Source organism: Triturus cristatus, chromosome 9 (genome assembly GCF_964204655.1).
Source record: "Triturus cristatus chromosome 9, aTriCri1.1, whole genome shotgun sequence".
NCBI classification, from domain to species: domain Eukaryota; kingdom Metazoa; phylum Chordata; class Amphibia; order Caudata; family Salamandridae; genus Triturus; species Triturus cristatus.
This window is the reverse complement of record NC_140592.1, coordinates 1282055996-1282079628: the sequence shown is the minus strand read 5'-3', so window position 1 is coordinate 1282079628 and position 23633 is coordinate 1282055996. Positions and strand designations below refer to the sequence as shown.

Genomic DNA, 23633 nt, shown 5'->3' with positions numbered 1-23633 from the left:
TACCCTGAGTCCACCGCAAAGCTGAGGCCCGCAGCTATCGTGGGTGACGTGGAACCGTGACCCCTGGACACTGTGAACTTTTGCAGCAACACTATCTTCCTGGTGCTCCTCAAAGTTGTGCCTTGGGCTCCGAGTAGCCCCAGCTTTGAGCACCTCCTGCATCGAAGATTGTTGGCCTCCACTCCACAAGTGACCAGTGGGCCAGCTTCAAGTGTGACCGCTCGAGGCTCCTTCACGATCGCTAGCCTGTTGGCTAGTAGGTCCCCACGAAGGCAACTCCTCTTCTGATTGGGCTTTCCTGGTTGCTCCAGACGTGCCCCGACTTACCCTCGCTGGGTGAGTCCCGACATTTGAGGGCATTGGTCCATCCTGCCCTAGGTCACTGGCAAGTGACCCAGACTCTGTCCCCTCTGCTTTCAGGTTCCTTCCATCCCAGATCCAGGCTTGGATCTCTGCGGACACTTCTCCTCTTCACGGCAGCAGCAGTTCTTTGCAGGCTCCCATTGAAATCGACGACGCGACCCGACACCAAAAGACACCTATGCACCTGGCTTCCCTGGGTGAGGTAACTCGAGTACTCCGATGCTCTCGTGGTTGCTAGCCCTAGAATTTATTAAGTCCAAAAGGGTTTGGTCGTGACTTGATTAAAAGTGTCCCTAATCTTTAAAATTCCAACCGCGACATTGCCCATAGAAGATAATGGGAACCCGCGGCTGTGTTTACACACTGCATACAGTCCCCGTGGGTCCTCCGTGTCACTAACTTGGGTGGTTCCTTGGGGTCCCAGCGATTCTAGAGGCTATAGGCCTAGTGTCTATCCCAGTCGTGGTTCTTATACCACTTTTTTGGTATATGGTTTGGTGCGCCCCTAGGGCCCAAACGTGTATTTGTGCTATTACTGATAATTGCTGACTTGTAAACAAAGTACTTCAAACTCCAGTCTCATAAAGAGACTAGAGGGGAGTGTTTTATCTTAAATACATATATTTTAAAAATATACCTGGTGTGGTTGTCTTTTCATTTGATCATTCAAGAGATTATAGACTGGTAAAACAAGCTGCTTTACATTCCTTCAGGACTTAGCCTGAAGGTTGCTCTCCATAGCGACCACTAGGATAGCTTTCAATAAAGGTTGTCTGTTAGAATTGGGAATCTCTGGTTGACACAGGTAGGGACTTGTGTCAAGCAGAGATCCTCTCTTCCAGTCAGGGTAAGGGGTTACACTCCAACAATAACCCCTGCTCACCCTCTAGGTAGCTTGGCGCGAGCAGACAAGGCTTATCTCAGGGCGCAATGGTTAAGCATTTGTGACCACACACAGTAATTCAATGATACCCCCACAAATGGACTCCACACTGGGTTTATCAAAAATAAATGTCTTTTATATAAGGAGACTTATCACAAGACCCAATAACGTTAAGCGGGCCCACAATACTCTGAGCAATAAGCAGTTCGGGATGTTTCAGCGTATTTCAGGAGTTCTGTGCGCTTCGTACGATCCTCACGGGCTGGAAGATGCTTAGGAGCGGGGCTTACAAGCGTTGCAGGTGCTCCGGACGGAGCGTACACCCTGCGGTGCTCACAAGCGGCTCACAAGCGTTGGAGGCGCTCTGGGCGATGCGTACACCTTACGGGGCTTACAAACGGGGCTCACACTGCTGCAGGCGCTCCAGAGCAGAGCGTTCACCTTACGGTGCGAGCGGACACAGTACCTTTCTTTTTAGAAGGTTGTCACGGACGATGCGTTGAATCCCAGCGCGTTGTACGGTGCGATGTCCTCCTCTTGCGGTGCGAGCTACGGCTCGAAGGGGGCCTCAGTCACGATGCTCAAGGGGACGGGGCGGAAGTACAGTGCGCTGGCTCTTCGTTGCGGCGTACGAGCCGTACCTTGAGGGCGGCGCCTTTCTCAGCGCGGTGCGAAGCAGGCAGTACGCTCCGGAGGGGAGCCACGTACCAACCACTCTACGCGCCGCAACCTGCCCACAACAGGGGTAGGGGGCACGCTGAATAGTACGATGCGGAGAGGGGGCAAATAACCAGCATCACTAAGTCCTTCCTTCATGTTGCGAGCTACGGCTCGTAAGGGGCCTTAGTCGCGTTGTTTGGGCCGGGCAGCGGGGCACAGGCTTGCCAGTGCACGCGCGGAGTTGGGAGGCGCACACTGTTCTCGGCGTCAGCTTCAAGGGGAGAACGGCGGATGTCAAGGGGGGTGAAGTCCACTGGTCCTGGGACTTCGTTCACTAACGTGTCTCTTTCAGATGCACAAGTTACTACTTGTGTAACGATATCTGTAAGAGACATTAGTTAGTGATAGATTCCTTACCTTAGAATATCCCCAGGCGTCAGACTGGATCCGGAAAGTTTTGCTAGCAGTACCCCTGCGCGTCAGTAGGTGGCGTCGTGCGGCTCCGCGTCCGTCGCTGGCATCATAAGCGCCGAGATGACGTCACGAATACTCTACACACTGCCTCTACGTTAGGACTGTCTGCCCAGTGCCAACGCCACCAGGGGATTAATCTCTACACACTGCCTCTACGTTAGGCCTGTCTGCCCAGTGCCAACGCCACCAGGGGATTAATCTCTACACAAATACTCTACACACTGCCTCTACGTTAGGACTGTCTGCCCAGTGCCAACGTCACCGGGGTTTAATCTCTACACAAATACTTCAGACATTGCCTCTACGTTAGGACTGTCTGCCCAGTACCAACTCCACCGGGGGATTAATCTCTACACAAATACTCTACACACTGCCTCTACGTTAGGACTGTCTGCCCAGTGCCAACGCCACCAGGGGATTAATATCTACACACTGCCTCTACGTTTGGACTGTCTGCCCAGTGCCAACGCCACCGGGGGATTACTCTCTACAAAAATACTTCAGACATTGCCTCTACGTTAGGACTGTCTGCCCAGTGCCAACGCCACCGGGGGATTAATCTCTACACTAATACTCTATACACTGCCTCTACGTTAGGACTGTCTGCCCAGTGCCAAAGCCACCAGGGGATTAATCTCTACACACTGCCTCTACGTTAGGACTGTCTGCCCAGTGCCAACGCCACCGGGGCAAAAATACTTCAGACATTGCCTCTACGTTAGGACTGTCTGCCCAGTGCCAACGCCACAGGGGGATTAATCACTACACTAATACTCTAAACACTGCCTCTACGTTAGGACTGTCTGCCCAGTGCCAACGCCACCAGGGGATTAATCTCTACACACCGCCTCTACGTTAGGACTGTCTGCCCAGTGCCAACGCCACCGGGGGATTAATCTCTACACAAATACTTCAGACATTGCCTCTACGTTAGGACTGTCTGCCCAGTGCCAAAGCCAACAGGGCATTCATCTCTACACACTGCATCTACGTTAGGACTGTCTGCCCAGTGCCAACGCCACCGGGGCATTAATCTCTACACAAATACTTCAGACATTGCCTCTACGTTAGGACTGTCTGCCCAGTGCCAATGCCACCAGGGGATTAATCTCTACACACTGCCTCTACGTTAGGACTGTCTGCCCAGTGCCAACGCCACCAGGGGATTAATCTCTACACATTGCCTCTACGTTAGGACTGTCTGCCCAGTGCCAACGCCACCGGGGGATTAATCTCTACATAAATACTTCAGACACTGCCTCTACGTTAGGACTGTCTGCTCAGTGCCAACGCCACCGGGGGATTAATCTCTACACAAATACTTCAGACATTGCCTCTACGTTAGGACTGTCTGCCCAGTGCCAACGCCACCGGGGGATTAATCTCTACAATAATACTCTACACACTGCCTCTACGTTAGGACTGTCTACCCAGTGCCAAAGCCACCAGGGGATTAATCTCTACACACTGCCTCTATGTTAGGACTGTCTGCCCAGTGCGAACGCAACCAGGGGATTAATCTCTACACATTGCCTCTACGTTAGGACTGTCTGCCCAGTGCCAACGCCACCGGGGCATTAATCTCTACACAAATACTCTACACACTGCCTCTACGCTAGGACTGTCTGCCCAGTGCCAACGCCACCAGGGGATTAATCTCTACACAAATACTCTACACACTGCCTCTACGTTAGGACTGTCTGCCCAGTACCAACGGCACCAGGGGATTAATCTCAACACAAATACTCTACACACTGCCTCTACGTTAGGACGGTCTGCCCAGTGCCAACGCCACCAGGGGATTAATCTCTACACCAATACTCTACACACTGCCTCTACGTTAGGACGGTCTGCCCAGTGCCAACGCCACCAGGGGATTCATCTCTACACAAATACTTCAGACATTGCCCCTACGTTAGGACTGTCTGCCCAGTGCCAACGCCACCAGGGGATTAATTTCTACACAAATACTCTACACACTGCCTCTACGTTAGGACTGTCAGCCCAGTGCCAACGCCACCAGGGTATTAATCTCTACACAAATACTCTACACGCTGCCTCTACGTTAGGACTGTCTGCCCAGTGCCAATGCCACCAGGGGATTAATCTCTACACAAATACTCTACACACTGCCTCTACGTTAGGACTGTCTGCCCAGTGCCAACACCACCAGGGGATTAATCTCTACACACTGCCTCTACGTTAGGACTGTCTGCCCAGTGCCAACGCCACCGGGGGATTAATCTCTATGCAAATACTCCACACACTACGTTAGGACTGTCTGCCCAGTGCCAACGCCACCAGGGGATTAATCTCTACACATTGCCTCTACGTTAGGACTGTCTGCCCAGTGCCAATGCCACCAGTGGATTAATCTCTACACATTGCCTCTACGTTAGGATTGTCTGCCCAGTGCCAACGCCACCAGGGGATTAATTTCTACACATTGCCTCTACGTTAGGACTGTCTGCCCAGTGCCAACGCCACCAGGGGATTAATCTCTACACATTGCCTCTACGTTAGGATTGTCTGCCCAGTGCCAACGCCACCAGGGGATTAATTTCTACACATTACCTCTACGTTAGGACTGTCTGCCCAGTGCCAACGCCACCAGGGGATTCATCTCTACACAAATACTTCAGACATTGCCTCTACGTTAGGACTGTCCGCCCAGTGCCAACGCCACCAGGGGATTAATCTCTACACATGCCTCTACGTTAGGATTGTCTGCCCAGTGCCAACGCCACCAGGGGATTAATCTCTACACAAATACTCTACACATTGCCTCTACTTTAGGACTGTCTGCCCAGTGCCAACGCCACCGGGGCATGAATCTCTACACACTGCCTCTAAATTAGGACTGTCTGGCCAATGCCACCAGGAGATTAGTCTCTACACACTGCCTCTACGTTAGGACTGTCTGCCCAGTGCCAACACTACCAGGGGATTAAACTCTACACACTGCCTCTTCGTTAGGATTGTCTGCCCAGTGCCAATGCCACCAGGGGATTAATCTCTACACATTGCCTCAACGTTAGGGCTGTCTGCCCAGTGCCAACGCCATTAGGGGATTAATCTCTACACAAATACTCTACACATTGCCTCTACGTTAGGATTGTCTGCCCGGTGCCAACGCCACCAGGGGATTAATCTCTACACATTGCCTCAACGTTAGGACTGTCTGCCCAGTGCCAACGCCACCGGGGGATGAATCTCTACACACTGCCTCTAAATTAGGACTGTCTGCCCAATGCCAACGCCACCAGGGGATTAATCTCTACACACTGCCTCTACGTTAGGACTGTCTGCCCAGTGCCAACGCCACCAGGGGATTAAACTCTACACACTGCCTCTTCGTTAGGATTGTCTGCCCAGTGCCAACGCCACCAGGGGATTAATCTCTACATATTGCCTCAACGTTAGGGCTGTCTGCCCAGTGCCAACGCCACCAGGAGATTAATCTCTACACAAATACTCTACACTTTGCTTCTATGTTAGGACTGTCCGCCCAGTGCCAACGCCACCAGGGGATTAATCTCTACACATTGCCTCTACGTTAGGATTGTCTGCCCCATGCCAACGCCACCAGGGGATTAATCTCTACACAAATACTCTACACATTGCCTCTACGTTAGGACTGTCTGCCCAGTGCCAACGCCACCAGGGGATTAAACTCTACACACTGCCTCTTCGTTAGGATTGTCTGCCCAGTGACAACGCCACCAGGGGATTAATCTCTACACACTGTCTCTACGTTAGGACTGTCTGCCCAGTGCCAACGCCACCAGGGGATTACTCTACACAAATACTTCAGACATTACTCTCAGGTTTATTTGCTGATTTTAGTGGTACACCCTAAAAAGGATTGTGATTTTTACTTGATGGGGGTACTAACTAGTTAATATCCCAATTATTATCTAAACCGATGTCTGCGGCACATCTAAGCAGGTTTCTCTGGTACACCTAACCAGAAGTGCCCGGTAAATCTAACAGGGTATACCCGGTAATCTATCCAGGAATGCCCGGCAAACCTAAGCAGGTGTCTCTGGCACATCTGACCAGGTGTCTCCGGCAAAGTTAACCAGGAGTCTCCGGCAAAGTTAACCAGGAGTCTCCGGCAAAGTTAACCAGGAGTCTCCGGCAAAGTTAACCAGGAGTCTCCGGCAAAGTTAACCAGGAGTCTCCGGCAAAGTTAACCAGGAGTCTCCGGCAAAGTTAACCAGGAGTCTCCGGCAAAGTTAACCAGGAGTCTCCGGCAAACCTAACCAGGAGTCTCCGGCAAACCTAACCAGGTGTCCCCGGCAAACCTAACCAGGTGTCCCCGGCAAACCTAACCAGGTGTCCCCGGCAAACCTAACCAGGTGTCCCCGGCAAACCTAACCAGGTGTCCCCGGCAAACCTAACCAGGTGTCCCCGGCAAACCTAACCAGGTGTCCCCGGCAAACCTAACCAGGTGTCCCCGGCAAACCTAACCAGGTGTCCCCGGCAAACCTAACCAGGTGTCCCCGGCAAACCTAACCAGGTGTCCCCGGCAAACCTAACCAGGTGTCCCCGGCAAACCTAACCAGGTGTCCCCGGCAAACCTAACCACATTCTCTACATGGGGATTTACTAGGACATGCCTCTGCTCTGCGCACTTGCAGTAATTAATCATCATTGTGACGAGCACACAAGGTGCATGGGATCTAAATCTACTCAACTCATGCTCCCCTCTAGCTCTCCAGATACTGAAACCTGAGCCTTCAGACACAGGTGTGGACTCAAGTGACAAACAGTTGGGTGGCTGGCATGTTTGCGGGGACCCCCCTCTAAACTGGGGGTAGAGGGCAAGATGGAAAGGGTTCAAGCACGACCTTCTCTTCGGATGTCACCTCCATGAGTAGGCTTTGTTTCCCACTACCAGAACCTTTTCAAATGGACTGTACTTCCCAGACACCCAATCCTTACAGAACGAGGCAGGTAAGTCACACATACTCCCTCAGAGTTTGCTCCAGGCGCTTGGCTCTTAAGATGGCATCATCACGCTCCTCGTTGGCCAACCGCAATCTGGCCATAACAGCCTGGTCCCGCTCCCGCTGAGCAAGGTACACTTCTTCCACCAGAGCTGAGGAAAATAAATCACAGCGTGTCAGGGGAACATCAGGGAAGCATCAACAGAACAAGTTCAGCCATAAAGCGAGAGTGACACACAAGAAAGGCAGGCAAACAAACCAAGACGACACAGAAAATCAAGCAGGAGGCGGAGGAAATCCTACTTTTTGCCTGGATTATTTGCCTTTTGCTGTACCTAATTTTATTGCTGATTCTTAGACTCTGCACTTTGGGGCACTGCTGTCCAGTGCCCAGTTTATGTGCTATGACTCCCTAAAAAATTGTGGGATTGGCTAATCCCCAACTGGTGTATTTAACTAGTCTATAAGGTCATAATATATGGTGCAGAAATACACCAGTGGCATGAAAGGTTAACTGTCAACATTCGTGACATCCATTAGTGTGACAAAAGACAACATAGCTTCAGGTCTCCCATTGAAGCTTGACTGCTGCAGTGTAAAACCTACAGTGCAAGCTGTTCAAAGAACCCTTTTTGATGAGCAAATATCTCTTTTACAGATTAGTAAGTCACTATTATGTAACCCTGGTAGCCCACAAAGTAGGGTGCATGGTATTTAAAAACAGGACTTTAAGAAACTGAATATTACAGCGTCCCTATAGTGAGAAAGCCCAAAAATCAGTTTCACGGGGGCAGGCCGTGTTGTCCTATGTAGTAAACCAGACTACAGAATTAAATACTAATGCTACTAACTCAGGAAAGGGACTAGCCAGACAAATTATTAATCCACTATTTTTAAGTTATTAAAGAACAAGTTACTTACCTTCGGTAACGATGTATCTGTAAGAAACATATAATAGTTATAGATTCCTTACCTTAGAATTACCCCCAGGCGTCAGACTGGATCCTGATAATTCTTTTCCTCAGCAGTACCCCTGCACATCGGTAGGCGGCATCGGTCGACTCTTAGTCGTGGACGCCGAGATGAAGTCGCGGTACGTACTTAGACGCCGCCCCTGCACGCTGACATCACTTCTGACACGACCTTCCACGCCAGAAGCACAGAGCCATGAAAGACTCTGACCACTGGTGCGACACAACTAGGGCCCTGCAAGGGAGTCCCTATCCCTAGAAGTCAGTTTGCATAGCGGGGAGGATCGGTGGGGCGGTAAGGAATCTATAAATAATATATGTCTTTTACAGATACATCATTACCGAAGGTAAGTAACTTGTTCATCTGAAAGAGACTGTTAGTTATACATTCCTAACCTTATTATAGATAGCCCAGCAATACCAACCCCGGAGGAGGGACTGCGAACCAAGTTCACACCAGAAAGTCCTGGAGGACAAAACGGGCAAAGTAGCCATCTCTCCAGACTGGACTATCCAGGCAGTAATGTCTTGTGAACACGTGGCCGCCTGGCAGATGTCCATAAGTGGCATCCCAAGTGACAAAGCAGTAGTAGCTGCCGTAGCTCTAGAGGAATGAGCTTGCAGCCCCACTGGAGGTGCCTTTTTAGCTAAAGCGTCACAAATCTTGATACAAAGGACGACCCATCGAGAGATGTTACGCTTTTGTACAGCCCTACCTTTCTTGGCACCCACATAGCCAACGAAGAGTTGATCGTCCACTCAGAAATCCTTCATGCGTTCAAGGTAGAAAGATAGCGCAAGTTTCAGGTCCAGGCGGTGAGGTCTCGCCTCCTCTTTGGAAGGGTGCAGAGGCTGGAAAAAAGGTGGGCAGAGTGATATTCTGTCCGATGTGAAAAGGAGAGACAAATTTAGGTAGGAACGAGGGCCTCGTTCGAAGCACCACTTTATACGGATGCACTGAGAAGAAAGGGGGCTTAGAACAAAGACCTTGAAGCTCACTTACTCTGCGAGCAGAGGTGATGGCAGCAAGTAGAGCAGCCTTCAGCGTGAGAAGCCTAAAAGGACAGTTGTGAAGAGGCTCGAGGGGACTATGTTGTACTCTCACATGAAGTAGACGCTGTTAGCCATGTAAGATCTTTTAGTACCTTTAATCCAGTTGTACAGCAAGATGGTTCACAGGTACATCAAACAGGTTGAACAGGTAACAAGATAAGGTGAGTAGGGTAGCCCAGTGGTCAGTCCTTGGTTCTATGTCACAGCAAACCCCCTTTGATGTATCAAACCCCCTTGGTAGTATCTAAACCCCACCAGGAGCAGCCTGCCTGCTGCTCAGCCCATCTGTAACTGTCATCTGTCACCCAGTCAGACTCCCAACGTTCTATGCATCACAGCATCCTCAACATTCTACTCCAAACACACACTGTGGCTGAACAGCAGGAGAACTGGGAAACAGCAAGATATGAAATTACTATGCAGGGCATAACATATCCCCCTTCTTTTAAAATGAAAAACAAAAGTGACATTTGTACTATGGAAATGCAACAATGCAATTAGAGCAAGCCATACACAAAAGAGAATACACTTGTAATTAAATAAATACAATAGATTGTGACAATAGGTAGCGTATAGCAAAAGGGGAACAAACCCGCATAAAGCACAAATTGCCAAGTCTCAAACATAGCAAAATTTCCCCAAGAAAAGAATGAATCAAAACCAGGGATGTGCAAATAAGAACATCACGAGAGATAAAGAACCATTCAAAGTAGAGAACAGATAAACTACAACAATTATAAAAATTGAGTACAACAACCCATCCTCTCCCAAAAACAAAAATGAGAAAGTGTCATCGCGTTAGACAAAAGGTAACCACCTTGCCACTGTATTTGAGTCTAACTCCCATGCATGCACATCCTGAGTAGGAATGACCTAGAAAAGCATGGGACCCATCCGACACATACCAACTCTATAGTACAATCCCTAAAGAAAGGGAACAAATAAAAAACACAGTTCCTAGCATAAGGAAACTCACCTACGTTGTGAAGATGACTAAAAGCAAACCTTCACTCCTCTTGTGAGGTACAAAAACTCGGGATTATGACCCTAAAGTCCACCCTAATGCAAGGGCCTATGACTTTAACAATGAATATGGGACCACACAACAAAAAGATACACCCTGTGTAGGGGAACCGTACCCATAAATCAAAACCAACCCAGAGAGGGTAAAATTTTATGTTAACTGGTGAGAACCAAGAAAACATGACCCGCGTCCGGGTTACCGTAAGAAACTAATCTCTAAACCTATAATGGAAACAATACCCATAACTCACCTTAGTAAAGGCTGCGTGTTACGCACTATGGAAAGGGGCTCGCGTGTACCGCTTAATGTGTGACATGACCACATACCCACCCCAGAGCAGGGGTTCCAATAACTCTAAATGGGAAGGAACTAGAACCAAACCCATACCCATCCCTAAAATAAGGGAACGTGTAAACACAGCCCCATAAAGACACTAAGAGGGCAACCTGTGGAATCTGAACCACTGAGGAGAACACCTCAACTTTACACTCACTACTAAACCTGGCATACATGTAACTTCAGCCCAATAACAACACTAAATGGGCATCCCTAAACTAAGGGTACTGTAACTATGCAGTGAGAGTAAACTGAACACATCCCAAAACTAGGGACAAACCTGTGATTACCACCCCGACATTATATGTCCCACCCATATACAGGGAAGCGAAAACTGTGGCATATCACTACACTTAATAACATTCGATAAAACTTGCAAGTACACAAAATGGAATACATCCTAAAACTGTGTCACACCGGTGAGCGATCTCTCACCCGAAAACATTTCCATCGTTCGTGTTATAAAAACACCGACTCTCCAATCAGCGACACCATAAAGTTCAGACCAAAGTCCTGAAGCAGGAACCATCTCTGAATTCAACTGTCCACATGTTCAACTTGACACCGACACCGGATACTTTCACTAATGAAGGAACCAAAACTTCCACTCACCGCCGGTGTAACAAACGGGTCCATCTGTCCTGATTGATGATTCAAACAGCCCGCTCAAAAGAGTTGAAACGACCAACTCGATCATCTTCCTGCTACAAAAACTTTATTGAAGAAACTGGGCTCGTGGAGAAACACTTGGTTGGCACAAAACGTGGTTGGCGAAAAGGCTCGCATCTCAAATGACAATTACGTGGTTGGCAGTCTATGAATGTTCATGAGACAAAATGGCGGCACGTTTATACACGCCGCGTCGAGTGGCTCACGGCACGCTCTGAGTGCCAAGCTGCTAATAACAAGCAGTGCAGGCTCCGGAAGACGTCATAGAGGACCACACGGAGCCGCGAGCGTCTTCATGGAGGTAGGTCTTCACGCGCGACACTGAGCTCGTGCAACGTTTGTATTTGAAACTTAAATAGGCGGTTGAGAGTCACCGCGAGCAGGGGTCTCAAAACAGACTAAAATCAAAGTAAAAAACGAAACAAAAATATGTCTCACCTGCCACACCACGTAACTCGTAGTCGTCCCCAATTTGCAACTACACTTCACACACTTTCCTTGGTGTGAATTCTCCACGCTGAGAATGGCCCACAAAACTTTTAGATCACATCGTAGTGAGGGAAAACAGCCAATAAATGGATCAAAAACACTGCAGATCCTTTTAAAAACGACGTAAAATCATGAGGCAAAAACGTATTTACAAAGCCTTCAAAACACCAACAGATGTCAGACTTGACTTGCGCTGGATCCATAACACACTGTAATTTGTAACTACTGCATCAAGCTCCTCCAAAGTAGCGCCAACCACATAAATCCTCTGAATAAGGCACTAACCAGCAGTCCATGTTTGTCTTGATCTTTGCTGCGCCTAAGAACATGAAGATAAATTTTCCCAAGACTTTAACTTTCCTTTTAGACGCAGAACTTGTGGGTGTACGCACAACCACACTGTACAGCACTCTGTTGCTTGGGCTGTCCGATGTACAGGACACTGGTGGGGTTGCGAAGAGTGCTGTGTCACTTTCCTTTGTTGCTTGTGTCATCTTGAGTTACTCCTTTTGTTGCGCTGTTTGAAATTTATTCTTCTTGTTACTTGATCATCTCCAAGGGCATGTAGGGCAGTGAGTAAGTCTCCAACTCTCGCTCGTCGCCAAAAATATGTTGTACTCTCACATGAAGTAGACGCTGTTAGCCATGTAAGATCTTTTAGTACCTTTAATCCAGTTGTACAGCAAGATGGTTCACAGGTACATCAAACAGGTTGAACAGGTAACAAGATAAGGTGAGTAGGGTAGCCCAGTGGTCAGTCCTTGGTTCTATGTCACAGCAAACCCCCTTTGATGTATCAAACCCCCTTGGTAGTATCTAAACCCCACCAGGAGCAGCCTGCCTGCTGCTCAGCCCATCTGTAACTGTCATCTGTCACCCAGTCAGACTCCCAACGTTCTATGCATCACAGCATCTTCAACATTCTACTCCAAACACACACTGTGGCTGAACAGCAGGAGAACTGGGAAACAGCAAAATATGAAATTACTATGCAGGGCATAACAGACCGCTTATAAGGTAAGTCAAAACAAGGTTCAAGTCCCACTGAGGCATTATGAAAGGAGATGGAGGAAAGAGGTGAATACTGCCTTAAAGAACCTAGTTACAATAAAGGACTTGAACAAAGAGGGCTGATCTGGTAGCCGAAGAAAAGAAAAAATGACTACCAGATAGCCTTTCAGAGTGCCCAGAGCCGAACCCTGCTGGGCCAAAGAGAGAAGGAACAAAAGAACCTCAGAAAGAGGGGCAGAAAGGGATCCAAAGCCTTTGCTGTGCGCCATGCCACAAACTTGTTCCATCAACAGTCTTATACCGTTTTAGTGGATGGATGCCTGGCTGCAAAGTTGACATTATAAACTTAAGGGTGGAAGATCAAAAGCGGTTAACTGTTGCTGCTTAATCTCCATGCAAGGAGGTGGAGGCTGGACAGGTTCGGGTGGAGAACAGTCCCCTGTTGCTGCGACAGAAGATGCTCCCGAAGGGGCAGTCTGATCGGAGGATCAATAGCCATGCTCAGGAGCTCGGGGTACCTGACTCTTCATGCCCAGTCTGGTGCCACAAGAATGACATGGGCCCGGTTGCGCTTGATCTTCAGCATTCGGGCAGAAGTGATACAGGCGGAAAGGCGTACAGGAGGCCGCAGTTCCACTCGCGACGAAAGGCGTCGCCGAGCGAGTGCCGCATTGGAAATTCCAACATGCAGAACTGCTGACATTGCGCATTCTCTTCGGTGGCGAACAGATCTAACCAAGGCTATCCCCACTGCTGAAAGAGACCTTGGACCACCTCCGAGTGAAAAGGCCATTCATGAGCCATCATGCACCTGCGGCTGAGTTCATGCATGCTGGCGTTGAACCACCAGGGTTACGCCCTGACGTTCCAGCCATGTCCAAAGGCAAAGAGCCTCTTGACATAGGGCCCACCCTGACCTGTTTATTGCAGTACCACATTGCGATGGTGTTGTCTGTGAACACCTGCACTGCCTTCCCCTTGAGGGAGGGAAGGAATGCCTTCAGTGCCAGGCAAATCGTCCGAAGCTCCAATAGGTTGATATGAAGCACGGACTCCGCCGGAGACCAGACTCCTCTGATCTCCGCCTCTTCCAGGTGGCCGCCCCATCCCAGAAGTGATGCATCCGTCACCACCTTGAGATCTGGTTGGGGAAGGGACAGAGATCTGCCTCTGACCCAATCCTAGTTCGTTAACCACCACTACAGTTGTGCAGTTCTCTCCAAAATCTGGACGTAGTCGGAAAGATTCCCCTGATGCTGCGCCCACTGGAACTTCAGGTGCCACTGCAGAGCCCACATATGCCATCTGGCATGACCCACCAGCAGGATGTAGGAGGCCATGAACCCCAGGGTCATTCTTACCGAAATTCAGGATAGAGGCTGAAACATCGGTATCATAGCCCAAATATCCCAGACTCGCTCTTAGTGAAGATAGGCCCAAAACTGCACTGTGTCCAGAACAGCCCCGTAGAAAAGGAGCGACAGGGGGAATCAGGTGTGACTTTGGCACGTTGATAGTGAACCACCGGCGAATGCAGGAGGTCCGCCGTAGTCTGGAGGTAGGAGACTGCCTGGGGAAAACCCTCCTTCATCAGCCAGTCATTGAGATAGGAGAAGGTTGGATCCCCTAATCTGCGCAGGTGAGCTGCGACCACCGCCATCACCTTGGTGAACACCAGCGGGGCACTGGTAAGGCCAAAAGGGAGCACGGTGAACTGATAATGCTCATGGCCTATCGTAGGTAGCGTCTGTGGGCTGGTGGGACAGGGATATGGAAATAGGTGTCCCGCAAGTCCAATGCTTCTATCCAGTCTCCAGGGTCGAGGGCAGACAGAACGTGAGCCAACGTGAGCATTTTGAACTTCTCCTTCCGGAGGAAGCGGTCGGGGGCCCTGAGGTCTAAGAGAGGAAACAGGCCTTTGTCCTTCTGAAGCACCAGAAAGTAGCAGGAAAAGCAACATCGACCTACTTCTAGCCCAGGGACCCTCTTGACAGCTCCCTTGGCCAAGAGAGCTGAAACTTCCTGGCAGATGCAACAAATGAACCTCTGAAATGCGGTCTTGAGATGGCATGGAGCGAAGGGTAGTCTCGAAGGGGAGGGAGTTGCCCCTTCGGACGATCAGCAAAACTCACCTGTTTGACGTGATGGATTGCCAGAGAGGGAGGTGATGGCGAATCCTGCCACCCACTGGCAGCTGATGGGCCTGAAAGGCCAGACTAGAAGGGTTTGGAGGCTGCTACTGGGGGGGAAAGGATGGACTGGCCCGCCCGCCCGCTGGTTCCCAGACCAGCGTCGCTGGGTCCCACGTCTGTGGTGACGCAGAGGCTGGACAGCTTCCATGGACCGATGGCTAGACTGGGCCGGACGTGGTGGGGTGTCCCTTCCGTAGTCACAAAAGGGGAAAAAGGCAGACTGCGGTGCACGGGAGGACGCTGCGAGGCCCAAGGATCTGGCAGTAGCTCAAGAATCCTGAAAGCTTTCCAGCGCTGAGTCTGCCTAGTCATCAAAAAGGCAACGGCCATCAAAGGGCATGTCTAGCAAGGTTGCTTGAACATCCCCCGAAAAACCAGACGTCCTCAACCAGGCGTAGCGCCGAAGGGCTACTGAGGAGGCACTCGTTCTGCCCAGTGAGTCGGTGGTATCCAGTCCAAAGCGGATCGTGTATTTTGCTGCGTCTCTCCCATCTGCTATGACTTAGGAGAGAACAGCCCGGGCCTCCTCCGGGCACTGAAGCAGCACTTGCGCAACCGTATCCCAGACTGTATAGGAGTATCAGCCCAAGAGGCACGTGGTATTACGGACTGCAGTGTCAAGCTGGAGGAAGAGAACATCAACTTCCCAAGATGATACAGCTGCTTGGATACCGTCTGGGGGAGCAGAAGGGAACGAGCCCTTGCAGTGGCGGCTGGTGACTTTCAAAAGTGGCGAGCGTAAAATTATTGCCATACTGCCCTATGGCGAGCAAGCATAGCGAGCTAGCCCAAACAACTTATGGGGGAATCGGTGGTGTAAGCAGTGCTTCAATTGTGCTAGTGGTTGGCGATTGTTTCAGGCTAAAAGCTATTTTTTTTTTTATCTGCAGATTATGCCGCTGATGCTGGATTACGGTGCAAATACACCAAATCCATAATTATGAAGAAAATGTTGCACCCACAAAACCATATAATTCCAATGGTTCTGCCCGCCACTGATGCATAGAAAGTGAAAGGCTTAAAATCAGTCGCCCTCCTGTGGCTCTCGTCTGCAATTACCCATTACAGGCAATGTTCGCCAATGGCACAAAGTGTACCTAGAAAACAGGCCCAAATTACCCTTTCCCCTTCACCTACAACCAAACTGCTCTTTTTCACACAAACTAGACCTTCCCAACATTGCTCCCAAACCCCTAAACCCATTCCCAAAACCCTAGAACACCCCAAATTACCATCCTAAAAGCATGCATTACCACAAGCTCCACGAGGCCTAAAATCGCGTCAAAACGCACTTTGAAACTAGGCCCAAAACACCCCTTCACCTCCATGGATTTTCTTCAAACCACTTGCAGTCAAAATTAGACATTCCCAACTCTGATCCCAGCTAAGCAAATCCACTCGGAACCACCTGCAACACTCTACAATCGAACCCCAAAAACATGCAAAACTCACGTTTAACATGGGCTCCTATGGCACCGGTTTCCCTTCCTCGACTTTGCCGAAAAACACCCTTCCCATCGATCGATTCCTCCAAAAACTTCCGGAACACCCATCAATTCCCCCTCCCTACCACTCACAGCAGCCCCGTTCCTGTCGAGCAACTGGAACCCCCTAAAAACCTCTTCTCCACGCACCCCAACACCGCCCATTGGTTAACATTGCAAACCGGGCCTTCACAAAAAATGCTCTTTTCAGCACTTCCACTGCTTCGATCAACTTCAAACTCACTGGGACACGAATTTTCACCCGAACATGCCTCCCCCGCAAAAACACCCCAAAATCAGCCAAATCTGGATCTAATCGAGCCAAACCACCCTCCCACCTTCTGACCAAACAGTCAGTATGCATAACAGTGGGCAAGCCACTTCCCCCATGCCCTGGAGCAGAACCGCCCACCCCCAACCAGGCACTTCTGCTTTCTCGCCGTGCGAGAAGGCAGAAACATAAAATGGTAGTTATTACCATTATGTTTCTGTCTTCTCGCACGGCGAGAAAGCAGGGGGGGGGGGGGGGCAACACCCCCACGCCCCAATGGGGGAGCCGCCACTGAGCTCTTGGAAGATAAGCTTGTACCACCAAGCCCTCGGGGGAAGGGTGTTGGGTGAGGAGAATGAGATCGCCAGGGGGTGGTAGGTGGGGGGGGAGGAAATGGGGAAGGGGGGTGTCGTCGCCGGGATCAGCACCAGGGAAGGTCGAGTAAAGTCGGCCGTTGACGATCCGGATCCAGGCCTGGATCCATGGGGGCCCTCCAGCGCCAGGTCCAGTGCTGCCGGCATAGAAGGCCCAGGGCCCCCAACAGACTCCACGGGGCCCGAACACGCGCCAGCGGAGTCATGCTGCCCAAAGATTTGATGGAGGGCTTCGTAGAACGTACAAAGCTGGGCAGGGGACGCTTCGGCTCCAGGAAATGGGGGGAGGCGCGGAGTCGTCTCTGAGTCAGGCACTGGAGATGGAGCCTTAGAGCGACGGCACTCTGGATCCCGCACTGCGGAGGGAGAAGGCGAATAGCGACGGTGCTTCTGTGCCTCCTTCTTGTGGTTCAACTTAACCAAGGAGTGCGAAGACTTGAACGAGGTGTGGTGGCTCCATGACTGCGGCGTGGAGCCGACTGCCGGTCCTCCAGAAGCTTTTGGGACCGCTCCCTCAAAGACTTCAGATTCATGACCCGACAGTCAGAGCAAGACTTCGGGTCGTGGTTATGCGCCAGGCACACATGGTGCTAGTCCGTTACAGACATCAGTTTGTGACAGACCTTGCAGGTCTTGAAGCTGGTTCGACAATGGGACTTCCCTCACGCAATAGGAGTCAAAGGCTCGAAAAAAGAAGTTGCCAAAAATAAAAAAAGTTTTGTCAAAAAGTGACTAAGGGGCAAGCTCTCTCCAGATCTGCACCAGGTTGGCGCGGAAACAGAAAGAACTGACATCAGTGCGCAGGGGCGGCGTCTAAGTAGGCACCGCACCGTCATCCCGACGACCACGACTCCGACGGGCGGACGCGAAGTCGCAAGACGCCACCTACGGGCATGCAGGGGTACTGGTGAGTCTGATGCCTGGGGGGTAATTCTAAGGTAAGGAATCTATAACTAATAGTCTCAGATAATAAAACTCAATGGTGATTTTTAAATGTAATAAATATTAAAGAAAAGTAACTTTTAGAAAGTCACATTCTCCCTGCTGGAAGTTCCTTGACGCTAACTTACATTAGTTCTCCAGTTACTCCCAGCTTGTGCTCAGCCTGAAATAGGTGTGAAATGCCTCAGAGGAGCAACTAATGAGCAGCAATGACGCCTCTAAACTCCACCTAACATTCAGAGTGGGGGCCGTGGGCATCCTGTGACACCACATTGTCAAATCCTGCCTGACAAGTCTGTTGGGCCACATGCAACACTTGGTAAACACTTAAAAAGGAGAGGCCAGGATGCGGAAACAATTCTTGTGGCTGCATGCTTATTGTCCTACCAGACATCTGTCTCTGGGTTTGGTGTGGATACAGTGCATACCTCAAACTAGAGTATAGTGTTAGATGTCGGAGGACACTGGGGACTTCCCTATGATACTCCCATACACACCTTCAGCCCTCGGTACCCACATTTAGTGTGGCTGAAGACTGTCACCATCTTGAAAATGTCCTCACATAGCATTTTGGGGCTCTTTGCAGAAAGATAAACAGGAACTACTGAAAAGGTTGGTAAGGTTAGAAACCTGTACCCCATTTGTTAGGGAGTGCCCAGGAGTCACTCCACAAACTAGCTAGAGCAAGGCATAAATGTGCTTAATAACACTGTCTGGACATGCAGAAGATCAGAAGAGAACTAGTCCTGCTGTTTGTGACCTGGAGGAGTTTGAAGGACAGGGCCTGCTTCCTTTGCTACCCATGACAAAGAAGTGTGCTGAATGGTCAGTTGGCTGACATCCTGTAAGACTACATGGAAGCAACCACAGGCCTTTTCCAGGAAGTACTCTGCTGACCAGAGGCAACGGGATCCCGACTTTGCCCTAGTGTTGGGTTCTCCCTGACACAATGTGAGTCTTCAAGCGCCTCCCCCGGGGTCCCTGAGGCTTTTGAATTGTAATCTTATGGCTGCTTGGGCACCAGAAAAATCTGTTTTTACCACTTTTCCTCCAGCGCAGTGGGACGTAGAATATATATATATATATACATTTATTTTAACATTCAGACTTCCAGACTTTCACCGGGAACAATCCACTTGGAGTATCCGACACGGGCTCCATCACGGTTGGCCTGAAATTGCACCTGGGGTCCGGTCTGCTGCCAAACACCTGTTGGCTGAAAGTTGTCTACACAAGAGAGTGATACTACGTTATCTTTACGTTGAAACCATGGATATTTGCTACCTGTTTTGATACCAGAATGAATGTATAATTTAATGACAAGAATATATAGTTTATACATACAAGTTCTATATTTGAACCGTACTGATGTATTTAGGATTATTCGATGCACCCAACAAAGATTGTTACTATTGTCTGAAAGTAGAAGCCAGAGAGGGCAAGGGCTTCTGTCGTGGCAGCTAGCACAACGCCTGCTCATCCTACCACCGTATATCTCTACTGCTGTCAGATAGAAACACTATGATGCAACCCCGCTATATTAATAGTCATGCTGCCAACAGCAGCACAGAGGTGCAGCTAGAACTTCCTCATGATTCAAGCAACTGTAAGGAGGCTTTGAATCAAAAGAATTATTGTAAAGTGGGTTATTTCCCCCAATTTTCCCAAAATGAATATTGCACCCCATTTCCCGGCGTTTCCCAGCACATCTTGTAGTAAAGTAGCTTGATATTAATGTTCACTTGTATAGCAGAGAAAACACAATGATGGACGGAGCGCTGAAACATTTCACACACATTAACCCCCAGTCACAGATCTGGGTTGAATCCATCATTCTTTAGCTCACTTTGCCACCCCAGTTCAGACCCAGCCATATGCAAATCAGTCTTGACCCTGTTCCTCATGGGAACAGACCAGCCCAAACTGCCAAGCCAGGTCTTCCCTGGGCCAGAAACAAGCATCCTGGGACCGGTTTCTGGGTAACACCCCTCATCAGCCAGGCTACCTTGAATTCAGTGTGAAAGTGAGCAAGGGATCCATGCCTGGGAATACCCTGCCAATTATGGCAAACAAAGCAAACACGATGATGGGCGGAGCACTGAAACTTTTCAGACACTCATTAGCTCACTTAACCACCCTAGCTCAGACTCAGCCATATGCAAATCAGACTTGACCCTGAATGCAATGGGGTTGACAGTGCTAGTGGACCTTGGATGACCAAACTCTCAGGGGGAGGGTGTTACGTCAAAAAGGCAGGGTCTACAGGGGTAGAATTATAATGCCCTTCTACCGAATGACAAACTGAGGAGCCCAAACATGGTTTAGCCCATTGTGAGGAAAGGGGTGTTGTAGACAAGTAGGATCTGCTTTCATGGTCACCCCCACGTTTTGCTGGTATCATTATGTTTTTCTGACTAGTCTGACTGGGATCTTGCTAATCAGGACCCCAGTCTCTGTGCTTCCACATGAAATTGGACATGGTGAGTACTAGGGTACACTACAGACTGGCTACTGGTGTACCCTGATAAGTCCCTAGTATATGGTTCTAAGGTAGCCAGGGCATAGGTACACCAGGGGTCTCCCATGGGCTAAAGCATGTATTATGCCACTCATCAGAGACCACTCAAGTTGTAACTACAGGCCAGTCATTGCAGCCTCTGTAAGCTGGTGCTAGCACCACTTACAACAGATATAAGTTTCCTTATATCTGAGGTCACTGCACTTAAAACCTATAAGTCACCCCTCTAGCAGGCCATTCAAGCCTGAATGCAGGTTGCTCGGTTCTAAGTGTGAGGGTGCCCCTGCATGAGCGGGGCACCTCTAGAACCTTCGTAGTCCATTCTCCCCGGTTGTAAGTGCAAATGCCATTACAACATATAGAGTGGCCATGCATCATAACGTGATGACCATCTCTAAACTGACTGTAACAAACCCTGACATGTTTGGTATCAAACATGTTGGAATCATACCCCTACACCATAAATGGTGTGGAAGGTATAATTACCTGCACTGTAAAGCTCTTCCGGGAGGCCCTCAGTGCTCCCAGTACCAGTCTTCTAGAACGGGACAGCAAGCTAGGGCTGCTGATGACCAGGGAATCAATTCTGCTTTCCTGCTGCTGAGCCAAGCACGAGCAGGGTAAGTCAGGACAATAGGTTTCCTGTCAAAGGGAGGTGTGACCACCTCCCAGACAGGACTTAGTGTATTGGAACAGGGTGGGGCGTTTGCCAGCACCACAGACTGGTTTGAAGGGCACATTTGGTGCCCTCCTTGCATACTCCAGTCCAAACCAGTTCAAGGAGCCATTGGCTCCCACTCTGACGCAAAATTGTCCAGCCCCTCCTCTGGAATTGACCCCTGAATCGTCCCAACCCTTTCCTAAGGGTACTTAACGGCTTACCTATGGGTGGGTTCCTAGATGCGTCAGGGACAAGAATCATATCAAAACTCCACTTTGACCATCTGGGCACTCTTGACCTTGCTGGACTTTGTGTTGGGAACCAAGATTACAAGTGGGAAGACTCCTGCTGCTCCTGGTCTCGTCGTCCTGCAAGTCTGCTGCAAAGTCTGTGCCTGTTCTCCAAACATGTTCTTCACAGGGCCTGTGGACATCCAAGACACCCGAAGGAATCTCCCTTTGAGTGAAGGTGTCACCCCCCTGCATCTGCAGAAACCGCACCGCAGCTGACTAGTCTGCTAATCCTGGTCTCCCACGGACTCCGAAAGACTTAGCAAAGCAGGTGGTGGTTCTGCAACTCCCTCGAAGCCTGCACTGTCTTCTCACCAAGTTTGAGGCCAGTATCCCTCGTCGGAACCGCTGGAACAGAACCCCTGTACACCACATCGACTTGCTGCTGCCAAGGCTTGTAGACTCTCTCCTTTAGAGATCTTCAGGTTTCAAGAAGCTCCAAACTCAGGCATACCCTGCAGCCAAGACCTTCCCCTGCATCGCATCCTTTGCACCGAGGGCCTTCTTCATTGGTGAGCTGCTCGAGGTCCTCTTGCGACTCCTGTTCCTTCGGTCCATGGGTCCTCCTCAGGGTCTTCTTTGGCTTCAGTGGGCTCCCCTGCTTGCTCGGGCCTGCTCCGACTTACCTGGTCGTGGTGAGTCACTTGGACCTTGCTGGTCCCGACACTGCACCTTTTTCGTCGACTACGTTGTTTGCCACTGCCAAGGCTTGTTGGTGCCCCTGCCGAACACTGACCCTCGGCTCTCGACATCCAACGGGGGACAGCTTGTGAACGGCTCTTGGTCTTCCACAGTGTCGCCTAGTCCGCACAACTGCAATTTCAAGGGCACCATCAACCTCTCCTGCATCTCCGACATTGGTGGGCATTCGTTGTCCGTGCCTCCTGGTCACTTCTGAGTGGCATGGACTCTGTCCCCTCTGCTTGTAGGTACCTCTCATCCTGAATCCACCTTTGGGTTCCACTGGACTTTTTCGTCGTCTTCTCCATCGGCACCTTTCCTGGAGTCCTCTATTGTGGTCTACGGCGGGTTCCGACATCACTTGACACGAATGCACCGGCTTCCCTGGTGTAGATATTCTGGTTCCTAGGGTATCCATGTGTGGGGTGACTCTCCAATCTTCCATGGGGTTTCTCCAGGGTCCCCTGGGAAAGGTCCTTCTTTAAAATTGCAACCCCGACTACTCTATTGACTAACATTGAACACACAGTCTCGTTCCCACTCTGCACACAACCTACTTGGGGTTCCTAGATACTCACCTTGGGTGGTTCCTTGGTTCCCTGGTTCTTCTATGTCTGCTGGGTCCATTCTTGACTTGAGTTGAGGTTCATATTCCACTATTTTAGTATATGGTTTGGTCTCCCCCTGGAGACCACTGTGTTTTTGTCCTACTTACGTGTTCTATTTCCTAAGTATGGTGTGTATTGTGTTTATATCTCCAGGCAGGAGATAATACAATGTGTTAGTGAGTGTTTGTAATAAAATTACATATTTTTATAACTACACTGTGATTCTTTTTCACTTAACCTACACCATAAGATTAAGTACTGCTAAAAACAAGCTGCTTTACACTCCTTCTGGACTAAGCCTGAAGGCTGCTCTCCATAGCTACCACTTAGAGAGCTTTCTATGGTTGTCTAAACCACTAAAATCACAATAAGGGTTTCCTGGATTAGTGAAGGGTGCTACACTTACATACGTGAGCATCATATACTAAGTCAGCCTCTCACAAGTTGTGAGAAGTTGGCCTGGTATATGCTGTCCACTGGCTATAGTGGGCCTTGCACCAGTCTAAACAACCCCTTATTGATGATAGGTTAAAGACAACCTGTAGGAGAGTAGGATCTGCTTCTTATCGTTACACCCACTTTTTGCTGGTGTTTCACTGTTTTTCGACTTTAGTCTGGCTTGGGCCCTGCTATTCAGGACCCCAGCCTAGCTGCTTCCTCTCTAAGTTGATTCCATATACCCTAGGTACATAACAGATTGCATTCTGGGGTGCCCTTATAAGTCCCT

General features: G+C 49.7%; 1 protein-coding gene across 1 annotated transcript in view; it reads right to left on the bottom strand.

Annotated features, from left to right (window-relative positions):
* Nucleotides 1–23633, bottom strand: part of MIPOL1 (mirror-image polydactyly 1) — a 1493682-nt gene that overhangs the window by 800547 nt on the left and 669502 nt on the right. The window contains exon 10 of the mRNA XM_085627930.1: nt 7355–7484. Coding sequence (XP_085484056.1) covers nt 7355–7484 — 130 coding nt within the window. The remainder of the gene's footprint in view (nt 1–7354; nt 7485–23633) is intronic.